Here is a 14,628-nt window from a genome sequence, read left to right on the forward strand (position 1 = left end):
TACTAAAAAAAATGCAGAGCATCTACATTGAAAACAAGCAAATTAACTTTTTAAATTACTGTTCCCAATCAGCTTTCATTGTCACAACTGTTTTCAGATACGTTACTATAATGGCTATAGAGGCTAAGTGCTAAACAACACATATGGAAACAAGCAAATAACATGAACAGACAGTGCTAACACAGATGGCAGCAGAGTCCTAACCACGCTCTTCAGTAGTGCCTGCTGCGATTGCTATCTTCTTCTGTAGCAGAAACATGCAGACAACAAACAGTGGTAACAGAAATGCACTACGCAGTGCTGCTCTGACAATGAAAGTACTTAATGTCACCCTTCATACAGCACATTTCTCTGTGCCAGATTCCAGACTCAGAATGAGTTGTGACCAGAGAACACAGATTCCTGAAAATGCTATTAGTTCACTCTAATTTCTTCTCCTACAAGGATTAGTTTCACACACACCTTCTCACACACACACACATTTAAAAATACAACTGTTCAAGGGCAGGTGCTAATTCCCAAGAAATATGTTAAATATTACAAACAGGAGAAATCAGTCTTGCCATTTGCATCACAGAGTCAGCCAGTGACAAATTTTCACACCCTTGGTGGCAGAAAGAGTCCTTAATTTTTCCCTGCATTAGGAAAAACATAAATTAATTAAATTAACCAAATTAGTTTCCAAACCAGGTGTTGCCCCTCACCTTGACAACTGAAGTATTACCAGGATTGCAAAGGTTATGAATCTGTGTACTTTTGATATCCCCGTGTGAAGAACATTAGATGACAAATTAGACAAACCAGAAAGCCACATATACCTTTTATGTTTGATTATTTTTTCATGGAATACAGTTTCACGCAGGATAAGAAGTGGTTCCAAGTTAAACTGAATGCCAAGGTCCAAGGAAAACCATGAAAATTTCTGAATCAGACCTGTACTGCTGGAAATGTTTACTCATGCACTTGTGAAAAACAAAAACCTGTAAAGAGCAGTGGCACAAAGGCAAAACCAGATACCAGATAAAAAACAGTTGGGGATAATGAAAGTAAGAGGGAAAAAAAAAAAAAAAAAAAAAAAAACAAACACAGATGTTAATGGCCACAGAACTCAATCATATCACATTAAAATATTATTAACCATAGAAAGTGATTCTCTAAACAATCTTTCAACACAAGTGTCTTATGAGACACTTCTGCCAGTGGCCCAAAATATCCTATACACAATTGCAGGAGTGTTAACTAATTAATTATATTAGCCTTCTAAATACAGCTATTTAGATAAGCAAGACAATGGCTGTTAACACCAAAAAAATATTAAGTGCTTCACTGGAAAGAAAAACAATACTCTAATATTCCTAGAAAACGTATTACCAGCAAGGTCTCACTACTGCACACAGGCTGTATTGCCTGACAGTCTCCTACCTGGAAGTGCCATTGGGAAGCACTGAAATTCACTGGCTGGTGAAAGAAGATATCAGGACATACAGATGAAACAGAGCTGCAACGTTTTCAGTAGGTTCATCAAGCCAGACACAAGGCACAACCAGAGAAACCCACCTCATACTGCTGGTGGGGTGGCATGTAGAGCCTCAGTGCCGGCATCCCCAAAGCTGGGACCTGGAGAGCACTAGCAACCCAGATCAAATAGTTTACTGACTCCTAACAAAAGAAGCCAGAGACAGATCCCAGAAAAATCTGTGAAAGGCTCCTGATGTTCACAGAGGTGTTCAGTGATTACGGTGCCTATAGCTCCATAGCTGCTATAAGGCCATGGCTTCTTTGCTCTTGGCTGTAAAGCTCAAGAAGAAGTGAAGTTAGATTTCACTGAAATGTGGGATGTTTGGTTCACAAACTATTTATTTATTTCTATTTATTCATTTTTAATCTGATTTGAACCAGAGGAGTTGATGATTCACAGGAAACGGCCTTGGTTACAGAGCATGTTGTAGGAATCCAGGTAGACAACACTTAAATAGATCCAACACTAGTTCTCTTCCTTTAACATTGCTGAAGAAAGGTGCACGTACCAGAGATCGGTGATCTTACTCTAGAAGAGAATAAAAGGTTAAAATGAATATTGAGGTTGGACCTCTAAATCAAGACAGATGCATTCAGGAGCAAACTTCATCAAATTTAAGGAAGAGATGAAGCAAAATAGAGCAGTCTAGAGACTGAAGCCCTCATCCCTGTCAAAAAACAATCAATCAGTCAAAAAAAAAAAAAGGCAGAGCATTACCATTCAGGTTCTTTCCATAATGACAGGGACCTCTGTTCTACAACTACACTAGGACATTCCAATTACTCAAGTTACCAAGACTCTTCTTACCACAAAATCTTACCTGCACTTCTTACTAATGCAGTGGACAGCCTCAAGGTTACACACCTGGCACACTCCTCTGTATTTCTCAAAAAGTTACCATGTTTCTTGGTGCACTGTTATGTGGGATTGCAAGTTTAAGAATGGCTGCTGTTACTCTCATTCAGAAAGCCATGCATACAAGCAAATTCTTAGTCTTATGTGGTATTTTTTCTGGAACAAGGCAGTTTGTGTTATGTTTTACAAATGATACTTTAGATCATCTGAAGAACCATTTCAGCACCACTTCCTCTTGGCCCAATTTCTACACAGACATGGCCATCATATAGGGCTCCTAATTCTGCAGAGTTTTTAGGCTTAATTTTGAATTTGGACTTGGGAAAAAATAAAAAAGTTTTGTCACATTTTGTGACCTGAGAAAAAACCTGCGCAACTTGTTCTGATGTCACAGCTGACCCTGAGCAGGAGATTGGACTAGAGACTTACTTAGGCTCCTTCTGACCTGAATTATCCTCAGTTTTCTCTAGATGTACCAAATGGAATTAGAATATAATGGATGGAAATATTTTAACTTGATTTTAAAAAGAGCCCTACAGCTTTGTGACACCATACTGACAGAGAATTTTGCAACCTTCCTCTTTTTAAACAGCATTGTCTTAAGTTTGTATGTCTACCATCAAAATGGCATTATGGTGCTACAGGAATAAAATACAGCAAAAAAAAAAAAGATGGCCACAATCCAGGGTGCATCTTCAGATTGATCCCTTCCTGCAACAGAAGAATTGCTGAAAGTTATTAAGAACTCTGCAAGTCCCTCAGGTGTCACTTAATCACCACTTCTGTATGATCATATGTCTGTGTCAGACCCCAGAACAAGCTGCAAAACAAACAAAATCAAAAAGCCTAGAAACTAAGCTCACCAACTGCTATTGTGCATAAAGCAAGTGGCTACGTCCCACAAGCTCAAGTCTTTCAAAGATCAGAATCTCATCCGTCACTACAGTTTCTGCAGGGTAATCCTTTCCCTGCCTTTACAACTGTAATATAGCACTCTCCCAAGAAGCAAAGAAATTGATTTGGACTGGTTTCTCAGACTAGAGATTAGGAAAAAAAATACTGCACAAAAGAAAACACAAAACATGTTCCTATTACAATCAGACTATTACCATCCCTCAGTGAAGAATAACCAGACTTTCTCCTGTTACACAATGAATAAAGCCAGTGATAAATTCTTCTTTGCTTTGTTAGAAGTTACCTTGGTAAGCCAAAGGTTTGGAGCAACTGAGGCTCCACATCAACATAAACAACTGACCAACCCCTCAGGCTACTTCATGTTAACTGAAATCAATACTTGGACTCGGAGCAGCCAGCCAGAGAGAGCCTACAAAGTCCAACATCATCCATACTGGAAAAGGGAAAGACCATGTTTCCCTAAAGCATATCTTATGTTCTAAAGATCACTTGGAAAATCCATTTTAAAGCCAGTTGAAAGTATCTCTTGAAATCACGAATAGCTAGAAGGCCAAAAATTTAGCTCTAGCTTAAAAAAAATAAAAAAATGAAAAAAAAAAAAAAGAGAGAGAAAGATTTAAGAAAAAAGATTGCATTCCCTCCCATTCCCTCACTCTCTCTAACCTCCCTCTAACTCATGCTTGAACACTGTAAGCCATATATTAATCAAGTCAAGTGTAGGATATAAGGAAGCCTTATGCTTAGAAATGATGCAGAAGGCTGGAAACATTCTGCCCAGCACAGCAACTCATCTGTTCTGTGATCCTGGCTGATGTGAATGCATCACAAGGGTGCCTTGATCTTGATCTGCTTCTGATTACAGCACCTCCTCTCACTTACCTCCAAAAAAAATAATAAAAAATATATATATTTTAAAAAATCATTTGTACACCCATTTCTTGTCTAGCAACAACCATGACCTCCCACATGAAACAACAGTGACTATCAGCCAAAAAGAAGAAACTGGTGAGGACACCTGGTTATACTATATGTGAATTTCCTCAATCCAGCTTCTGGAGAAAAAGCATTGCTTCTCAACTTCCCATTCCACCCCCTCACTATAAATGCCAGCAGTTTAGACAGCTCTAGTTTCAGAGTTTCAGAGTGGTAAGTATTGAGCTAAACACTGGAATGGTTTATACAGCAAAGCTCAATGCAGTCATTGACAATAACAAGTCTTTTTTCTCACTCCTTTCCACAGGCTCTTGGTTTTGTTATCACAAACTAACAGCTCTACTTTAATCCACCCCCAGGAGAAGGTTCTCCCCACTAATTCCTACTCCTCTTTTATGCTTTTCAATACTTTATATAGGAGTACAGCATCGACAGCTCTTTATGAAAATTGGCCATAGAGAGCACACAAAAATATTCTTAGACATCATAGCACACAAGACAAGATCACAAAACCACCACAACAACAAAAAAATCCATAGATTTTACAAAACATGTAGGTTTTGTTTGTAAAACAGATCCTTCAGCATTTACTAATCCTTCTAAACACAACAATTATTTTTTTTCATGGAAATAATGAGAATAATTTCAGTAACACTACCACAAACTTAAGGCTATGTGCTATTAAATGAGTCAAGGTACAGCCAGTTTAATACCTTTTTAATAAAAGGACACTGAATTGAAAAATACTCTGCTTAAGTAGCAACCAGAAGACTATCTGCAAGCCCATGGCTATCTGCACTCACATGGCAAGAGGTGTGAATTTGCACCTGCTGGCACAGGCTCTCTGCCACTTGGCACCTTTATTTACACCATGCCACTTGCCTGTTGAAGTAAAATTACTAAATATCAAAGAAGCCTACTATTGTTCTGTTTTGTTTTTTATTTAATGCTTCAATATTTTAATTAGCACAAATTTAAAAATGATCAATAAAATCAGAGCATATCAAAGTGAACCTACAGTAACAACATTCCTGGTTTAACTGTTGTACATGGATGTGTATTACAGCTCTGCTGTGATTTTGTAATTTGTGATTAGAAATCCTACAGCCTCCACCCGATTTCATATACATGGAGGCAGAATACAAAAATGCTACCCTGAAGTTTCATGAGAAAGAAGTTGAATCCTAGGAGAACAAAGATATTCCAGGTTTTGTGATGGCTTATCCTGCTGCTGCTTAGAACAGCTCTGGGTCAAGTCCAGCCCAAATACATATGGGAAAGCAGTCGGGAGTTGCCACAGTTCCAATCATTATGGCGATATGATGAAACAAATTCAGTGCATAAACAGACATTCCAACTTTAGTTAATGGACAAGATGATTCATTGTTATAACATGGCAAGACTAAATGGAAAGACAAAGGCAGAGACACTAGACTGAGAGCTGAGACTCTAAACTTCCAGATGTGAGTATAAAATGCCCCTGAGGCAGGGTTATTCAGAAATATAAAATACTTCAGAATGTACTAAAATGAGATAGTCTCTACACTTCTGTCAGAGTAACTACTTCACCTAGCTTTGCAATTTAAACTGCAAGAGCCAAATTATCAGACAAGTATTTTTTTCCCCTTTTAAAGCACACCTTGCATTTCCCAGCAAAGCGATTTGTGACCTGTCTGATTAAAAAAAAAAAAAAAAAAAAAAAGTCTGGTTATGGGATGGAGAAGAAGTCTTTGGTTTCTCATCTATATTTCTCTGCAGAAATTGAATTTAAATGAACATCATAAAACTGTATTTTCAGTCAGCCTCTAAATTCTAGATGCTGTGTTTTGTCAATCCATTGTAAACTCAGATTTAGAATAATCTATGGCTTTATAGCTCTGGTTACTTATTTATAATTGTACAAGCTGTAATGTTAAGGTTTTATTATTGTCATAAATAAACTCTTCCATGAAATAGGGGGAAAATGTCACATACAGCCATGTTACAGGTATTTGCTAAGTTTATCATACGCATTTCTGGCCAAGAAGAGTATGGTTTTCCTCACCCCCCCGGTAACACCAATGTGAACTTATTTGAAAAAATATTACAGAAGGAAAACATTTTTCAAATTTAAATAATAATAATAATAAATCAGAGACTACCAATGACTATTACAATGGCTTTGAGTTACTGAGAACCCCAAGCTTCACTGTAGAATAGGAAAAAAATAAAAATAAAAACCACAACAGATCTTGACTCTTGAGTCACACAAGTTCTCTAAGAAATTGTACCTATTATACATGTAGCAGTACAATTAAGTTAAGCAGTACCAGCTTGTGTTCACATCAATGGAAAGGCTAAGAGAGTTAAAACTTGCTTAGTAAACCAATCCTTCTTGCTCTTCATGTCAAATCCTTTATCCATCCATTTCCTTTGAATGCCATGTCTTCACAGCAAGGTCTGCGTTACACATGGCAAACATGCTCCCTGGCTGATGTAACAAGACCACAGGTGCAGCTGAGGCATCTAAGTGTTAGTAGATCCAAACAGAAACATCAATGTTCATACTTGATGAACACATAGGCTAGAAAGTGTTTTAAGTTTCAAAGTTTACCTGAAGATTATTCCAGCTGAGCACAGAAAGGCTTACTTGCTTTGAGAACTTATATTCTGTTATATTAAGTAGACATATATAACGCCTACATGAATTTCAGACATTCACTTTTACAAATACCACAATAAGCCACATGTAAAAAGTGAGGTGCAGAGAACTATGCCTCCAGCACAACAGAAGATTTGGTTATGACTGCCTGAATACAACCAAGAACATTATTTCCCAGGAGAGAGAGAACGAAAAAAAGGAAGAAGCTGACAGAAAACACTGAAACACATTGTGAATATTTCAGAAAGAAATGTGTGAAGATTATACCATCTGAAATTGTAAAGTTTGTAGGACTCTCCACTTTTCTACTATCAACTGTAGAATTAGTCCAGTCCAGTCGCAACCAGAAGTTGTTAGCATGTGTGCATACATCAAAGCATGTGCACCAGGAAAACCATGGTCAGGCTTGTAGGTTTTTTCTTCCATCCCATCCTTTCCCTAGTTCAACATAGATAAGTCCAATTCTCTGGAGTTATAACATGCTGGCTTCTATCCTTACCTAATGAAGGGGAGACAATAGATTTTGTCCTGTTTTGTGACAACTCTAGATAGGTTAAGACTAATACTAGTCAGCTGGCCCAGGTGGAAAAAAAAAAAAATCTATGTTGCTTTAGCTCACACTTATTTATTCAGCCTGCCTAGGTGTGATCCAACATATTGGCATGATACTGACTGATTTCATTGTGCTGGCTGAAGCACAGAGGACTTACATTTCCTAGCCTAAACTTGGGACATTTTTGTGAGAAATTAAAAAATAAATATTTGAAGTAATCGTTTTCTAATACATCACTGGTGTGTACATACTCCTACACATACAACCACCACTATTTAGTTAGATTTTTCTCCCTGCAGTTTTAATACTAATTATGCAGAACTACTAGTTTACTACAAAAGTTTTACATACCTTTAAAATTGTATATTAAAATATTGCTTTCTCCTCAGCAGTTTTGGTGGCATCAGATAATGTAAACATTTTGCTCTCTCATAGCTTCTAGTCACAAACTTTCCATACCTACTCCCCAAGGGAGGAGGTTTATTCAATGCATACAGGCATCTCAAAGTTTTGTTAAGTAGTACAGCAAAGCACTACTTGATTTACATTGTGGTTTCCATTATGCTACTGCTTAACATTGCTTAGAAAGCCTGTAGAAGAATTCTGGCTGTAGCCATCCATCTGGTTTTCGAGCTCTTGAGAGATTTTACAGGTAAAGTACTATAAAAACAGTCTTTTTATAAGATCATTAATATTTATCATCTTATCAGGATCTTGAACTTTTTGTCTTGACAAACACTTTGTTTACTATCTAGACCACAGCAGGTGGAAATGCTAGTCCTACTTTTCATCACTTTTCATTTTCCAAAGTTTCGTTCCATGCAGAACATGAACGTCGGTACACGAGATTGTAGAAAATTTCATGTTTGTATTTGTGTTTTGAAGCATTTGAAAAATACAGAAAAATCTGAGGTCACAATGCCATAAGTACACGGATCATGAAAAAGCTTTGTTTTACTTGCAATTGATAAGATAAAATTGTTGATTAATAAAACACTGAATAAGCACACTTGATATAGAATCATATCAAATAGCTCCATGTCAAAATAAATCGACAGCTATATTTACTCACACAAAAGGCAAGGAAAACATCAAAGCTGGCAAATACAGTTGATGCAGGCAAAAGGCAGGCTTGCTCACATGTTCACAGCTCAGTATGCCTGCAGCACCCAGCCAGCCTTAAGTGATGATTGGGTAAATGTATCTTAATCCAAACACACAGAGAAATGTCATGCGTGGTCTTCAGCTGGTGTCAATCATAACAGTGCCACTGAAATCCATGGAGCTGTGCCATTTTTCTACCAACACAGATAGGTGGCCAACTGGAACATTTTTTACAGCAAGAAGAGTAGGAAAGAACAGTAGGAAAGAAGAGCATTATTTGCTAAAATTTAAATTATTTCCTGTTCCTGCCGCCTTCCAGTTCTGTTGTAAAAAATGATTAGTTCTTGTTTCATTTTTATGATTGCATGTATGAATGAGTCGAACTGGTTAAAAACTGCTGACAGCTCACTTCTAAGTAAGATACACCAAACAGTATAATCGTGATAACTCCTCAAACCCTTTAGCCTGAATATTTTAAGTATGTTTTCCACTCCAACACAAGGTGGTCAATATTATATTACTTGAGTCCATTCTAGGAAAACAAAGTGTTTCTAAAACTTTGAAATTTTGAGAGGCATATTAAAGTAATAAAGCACTTCCCCTTCCATCCTAAATATATATATATATATAAATATGTAAAAGCTCAGCGTAGCATACAGTCAGCAGTAGGGACAGAGAAATTAGGTCTAATTTTGTTTTTGCCTTATATCTGTTGCTGTTAATGGGTAGTAAATGACATTGCAAATAAGTCCAGCACACCTTGCAAAGACAATACCACAGAAAGATTGATTACCCGTAAAGCACAGTTGAAAATTAACTGGGATGCCAAATATCTGTGCTGCAGTGTAATTTAGTGCTCTGTGTTGATACAGTAATTACTTAATCCAGAACTTCGTGTCGTATGATACTTTACAAAACACTTCTAAGAAGCAACAGACGGACTGAAGCGCACCGCACCTTTCTGCTACTCTGAATTAGAACCAAGTTATAGAATATCTCCCCCATAGTAATTATTTTACAGTATAGAGACCCTGATAAAATCTTAATCTTGGCAGCATACAGCAGCATCGCAACTACGCAATTATGGCAAACTTTCTGGCGGTCAAAGAAGGCTTTCAGCTCGGCCTAACCCCTCGCACCAGCCGGTCTGTGGGCAAACAACGGCTCTAACGGGGGCAGGGGTGAACCCCCCCCTTCCCCCCCCCCCCGGCTTGGCTGCATCCCTCTTGCAGCCTGCGTGCTCTCCTTGCGAGTTATCCCCACCGCCAGCATCACAGAGAGAGGAGCCTAAGTACTTGCAGCTACAGCCAGCCATTTGTATTCTCTAGCTGGACAGCATTCCTCCCCTGCGCGGTCATTTCTCCCTGAGTTTTTTGATAGCCACTAAGGTTTTGCTCGGACTTTGGGTCCGGTTCCTCCTCGCCCTCTGGCAAAGGCGGCAGTGAGGCTGCCCGGCGGCGGCGAGCGGGCGGCAGGAGGGTGACAGCGGTGACAGCGGTGACAGCCGCCCCGCAGCACGAAGTTCCCCCGAGGGCTGCCGAGCCCCGCAGCAAGCACGGAGCGGAGCCCGCACCCGGCTCGCCCCCCCCCTCCCCCCCCCCGGGCTCGGGACCTCGCAGACACCCCGGGAAGGGCGTCGGGAGCCGGGGGAGCCCCGGCGGGGTTTGGTAGCGGTGTTTCCCCAGAACTGAGAGCAACCTCAGGCAAGCCGAAAAAGACTCCGAGGACTGTCCCCGGGTTCACCGGCTGCAATCGCTTTCCTCCACGATTAAGGACGCCGCGATCGCAGCGAGATGCTCCTCTCCCCAGCGCCCGGCAGCGAGCAGGCGAGAGGCGCAGCTCCGGCGGAGTTGGGGCGCGGGAAGCCCCCCCCCCCGCCCTCGCACCCACAAGCGGGCGAGGAACACCATCAGCTCCTGGCCGGAGCGACCCCAGTGGACCCCCTCCCACCGCCGAGCCCCCGTCCCGCCCGGCCCCTTACCGTGCGGCGGCGGCTGGGGCTTGCCACCCAGCGGCTTCTCCTTCCTGCCGCCCGCCGCGCTCCGCAGCCGCCAGCCCGCCGCCCCCCTGCCCAGCGCGCCGGCCATGCCGCGGCCGGGGCGGCCCCCGCAGCGCCGGGCCCGGCGGGGACAGCGCGGGGGCGGAGATGGGACCCGGGACCCGGCGGCGGGGACGGGGACGACGATGGGGACGGGGGCGGGCGGGAGGGAGCAGCGCGGTCCCGGCGGTCCCGCCCCCGGCCGGGCCGGCGTCAGGCAGCGCCGCGCCCCCCGCCCCGCTCCTGGGGGCTGGAAGACGGTTTGGGGGGCGGCTGGCTCCCGTGGGCAAGGGGGGGTCGCGTAGCGAGACCCCGTCCCCATCCCCGCCGGGAGCCCTCCTCCCACAGAGCATCGCCGAGAGCCATGTGTAGGTTACCTCCTGCCATCCCCGGCGCCGGTGCCGCGCACTCCTGCCTCCATAGCGGTGTCAGTCGGCCGGAGGGTGCCGCTTGCCGCGAGCCCCTGTGTGGGGAGGCAGCGGCAGCCCCCCTCCGGGGCTCCGGGCCGTGAGCAGTGCCCTCGATCGCTCGGCGGTCCCGCCAAGGGGTGCCTGCCATGCAAGAAGCACCCTATGCTCTGAAATGTGCGGTCTGCTTAACACCGGACCTAATACTTAAAAAGTTACAGGCTCGGAGATGAATATTAGCAATTTTCAGGCAAGACAAATACATATATATATAGTTTAAAATGCTGCTCTAGTCCCGAGGATTTGGTGGAGCAGTGTGTTGCATAAGTAAAAATGGTGTGTGTAACTTTTGTTTGTAATCTTAGTAATGAATCCACCTGTATGTCAAATTACAGCAGTCACTGCGGCAGCTCTGGAAAGGTATTCCCCAGTTGCCTTTTATTTTTTCATGCACATATATATCTATATGCCATCAGCACGTCCACCAAGCATATCATTCTTTCTCTCTGAACACTTTGAAACACAAAGAAACTGCAGAACTCGCACTGATTCTTCCATTGAAAGAAAAGGAAAAGAAAGCCTCCTCCCTGTGTCCCATCTCCATATCCCCGTCTCCCACCTCTGCTTCCCTGACTTCAAGAAGCTTATGGAGAAAAATAAGTAGGGTTCATCATTATCATAACTTTAAAACTTATTCTCTGGAGAGTCGATTGGACCAAGTTACTAATTTAAAAGAGAGAGGGAGAGAGAGAGAGCTCCTCTTGGGTTTGTAGCTCCAACAGCCAAGGTGTAAAGAAGCCATAACCTGTGATGCAGGAGCAAAGCTTTGTCCTCCACAGAACTTATCTGCCTCTCTTATGTGGTCATCTCCTACCCCAGCCTCTGCTGATCAGGCCTCCCTCCTGTGCCCGCACCCTGGCTGTCCTGCCTGAGCCCCGAGTCCCAGCATCCCACTGCCACTTCCTGCTGAAGCTGGGGTGGTTTTCATTAGTGCTGAGAATGATTCATGCAAACCAGGATTACTGACCTTGACCTGACACGTACAGATACACCCTGTGGTGATGAATGTAATAGAATAAACAGTTGGACATGACTGCATATTCCCTCTTGTAGGGCTGTTCTTGCCCAATTCTATTGCACTGTAACACAAATAATGACTCATTTGCTTACCCTCATAGCACATTTATTCATCTCTGCTTGAAGGCTCTTGAATAAATACACTCCCCAAATGATTGATTTAAATCAAATATATTTCTATCACTTGATCCTGTTTCTGTTATCATTGATAATGACTACACATGTGGATGTGTGGTGTATCATCTCACTGCTGCTCCACATTAGGATGTTTTTTTATAGCTAATAGTCTTTTGTTAAACATACTTTTATAATTACATTTACACAGGGGAGGAGGGGGAGAGAAAAACAAAAGAAAATATAGCTGGAGAAGAGCCCACTCTCCGTACACAAAGAATATGAAACTTCTACAGCAATTAGTTGGAATGCAAATTAAGAATAGGGTATAAAAATGTTTTGTAGAGAACAATATTTTTAATTGATATAAAATATATAGCATATAAAACAAAGAATTAGTGTGGAGAAGGAAAAGTCTGCTGTAGCTGTATGCAGAATTAATATTATAGAATAGGTTTAATAAATAGGAAAAAAAAAAAAAAAAAAAAAAAAAAAAACTTACCTCTGAAGTTTAGAATCATAGAATGGTTTGTGCTGAAAGGGACCTTAAAGATCACCCAGTTTTTGTTTTTGTGCAAAGAGGTCTTTTTGCAGAAACTTCCAGAGCTGAAAAAAAAAAAAAAAATGTATTCACAACCCCTTCATGAAAGATTGATTTTTCCATGATCAACATTTAATAACTTTCCTTTTTTTTTTTTTTTTTTTTTTTTACAAAGGAATGAAGACACAAGAGCATTCTTAAATATCATTGTAGAGTGTAATACCTGTGATTTAAAGGACAATCTTACTTATTCATCGTATGCAACAAAAGGTGTAATGGAGAATATGAGCAGCCTCTGTTGAAAATAAAAGGTACAGATATCATAAAATGATAATACTGAAATGTTGTATGATACCGCTATGGCTCATAATTTCATTCCCTTAGTGTAGCATCATAAGTTCCAGGCCAATTTTTGTTTATCCTTGTTTATGTTTCCTGCTCATCTAATGATGAAGATGTACAGCTCTTTTCTTGTATTAACTTGGGGCTGTTTTTTCTCTGGTGAAGGAGCATTTGGATGTAATATCCCTCTGTTAAATATAATATTTGCATAGATGCATTAAACAGACTGGTGCTTTGAATACACATTCTAAATTTTGCTTACGCTGAACTGACTTATACAGACCTTCACAGACAGGAGCATTACCATAAGCATTTCTGCTTAGGCATCTGTTGTTTTACCTAAGAATAAAATGGAAGAGTTTCTGATAGGATTATACTTGTTTCCTTTGCAGAAAGGAATACAGAGTACCTTCTGCATTCACAGTCCACCTGAGGATGACATCTCAGATTTATAAGCAGTCAAATTCAGCTCAGTCCACATTAGCAATCCAGCTCTAATATGGAAGCCCCAAGGCAGCTCTGCCCCTGCTCATCTTCCAGTCCACAACTTGCTGGCAACGTGCTTGTAATTTACCATTGGCAAGAATTTCCTCTCACCACCTTTTCTTACTGAAGATATATGTATATTCTTCTAACCCAGACAAACAGAAAAGCTAGATGGAGTAGAAAAGCAATTCACAAAATGATACCAATTCCTTGCAAAGCACCATTTCACATTCCACCGGGGAATCTGTGCACTTCCAGGAGATGCCTCCAGGTTATAATGCACTGTATGAATACACTGGTGATTTTGTACAAACCAGACAAAAAGCAGAATAACCACAGGCAACATTTTGCTGGGCTAGCCTACGTGCCTGCAGCTGCCCTCCTCTGCTTTGTACCAGTGCTGTGAGAAAGCACCTGGGACCCAGTTTGCTCCTTCACTGCAAAGAACGCACTTGCATTCATGCCATGCTTTGGGTCAGCCTGTGTGCCTTCCTCTTCTTTGTCTGGTGCTAGAAGAATCAGAAAAGCAATGGTACCAGCCACAAGGAAAGATGCAGAGCAGGGTTTAGGCTGCCTTGGGGACAGCAGTGTGCACCCCCACCACAGCTTCATGATCCTCAGTATAATCCGTCTGAATCTTCTTGCATGCATTGAGAGCAGTTGTGCACATGCTAGCACCAAGTCCAGTGGAGGTACAGCGCCAGCACGGGGGGCAGCCATGATCCTCACCAGCTCAAAAGCATGAGAGCCACTGGTGGCTGAGGCTGTCTGAGTACAACTTCAAGCCCAACCTGAACCAGGTCATATCCTGTGTTTCCTGTGCCCATACCTGTTTCATGGAGCTGGGGATGGGTTTAGAGCACTAGATACACATCATAAAAGGGAGTGCACAATGGACTTAGTACTGAAGTGTGACTAAAAAGACAGCTTCTATAATTCTAATTTTCAATAAAGCAGAAACAATGACTTACCTTTGTATCTACAAAGTTTAATTTTGCAGGTTACGTACGTATTCCCAAAATTCAACATATCCTTGGCTCCCAGAATCCTTCTTTTAAACGCAATGTCATTTCTCCTACTCCTAGAAACTAGGGAAAAGAGAA

The 14,628-nt window shown here is 41.5% G+C and overlaps 1 protein-coding gene and 1 long non-coding RNA gene across 2 annotated transcripts in view; one reads left to right on the top strand and one right to left on the bottom strand.

Moving 5' to 3' along the window:
• The window catches only part of LOC118161191 (translation initiation factor IF-2-like), an 86,097-nt gene extending 75,183 nt beyond the window's left edge, over window positions 1-10,914 (bottom strand). Inside the window, exons 1-2 of the mRNA XM_035316284.1 lie at window positions 10,502-10,914; window positions 2,028-2,047 (exon numbers count right to left, since the gene is read on the bottom strand). Of these exons, the coding sequence (XP_035172175.1) occupies window positions 2,028-2,047; window positions 10,502-10,911 (430 nt within the window). The 5' untranslated portion in view covers window positions 10,912-10,914. The remainder of the gene's footprint in view (window positions 1-2,027; window positions 2,048-10,501) is intronic.
• Window positions 10,915-12,357: 1,443 nt separating this feature from the next.
• LOC118163263 lies at window positions 12,358-14,363 on the top strand. Its single transcript, XR_004748954.1, has 3 exons — window positions 12,358-12,482; window positions 12,873-13,008; window positions 13,432-14,363. It is a non-coding gene; the product is annotated as an uncharacterized LOC118163263 (long non-coding RNA).
• Window positions 14,364-14,628: the final 265 nt, after the last annotated feature.

Source organism: Oxyura jamaicensis, chromosome 2 (assembly GCF_011077185.1).
Source record: "Oxyura jamaicensis isolate SHBP4307 breed ruddy duck chromosome 2, BPBGC_Ojam_1.0, whole genome shotgun sequence".
Classification (NCBI taxonomy): domain Eukaryota; kingdom Metazoa; phylum Chordata; class Aves; order Anseriformes; family Anatidae; genus Oxyura; species Oxyura jamaicensis.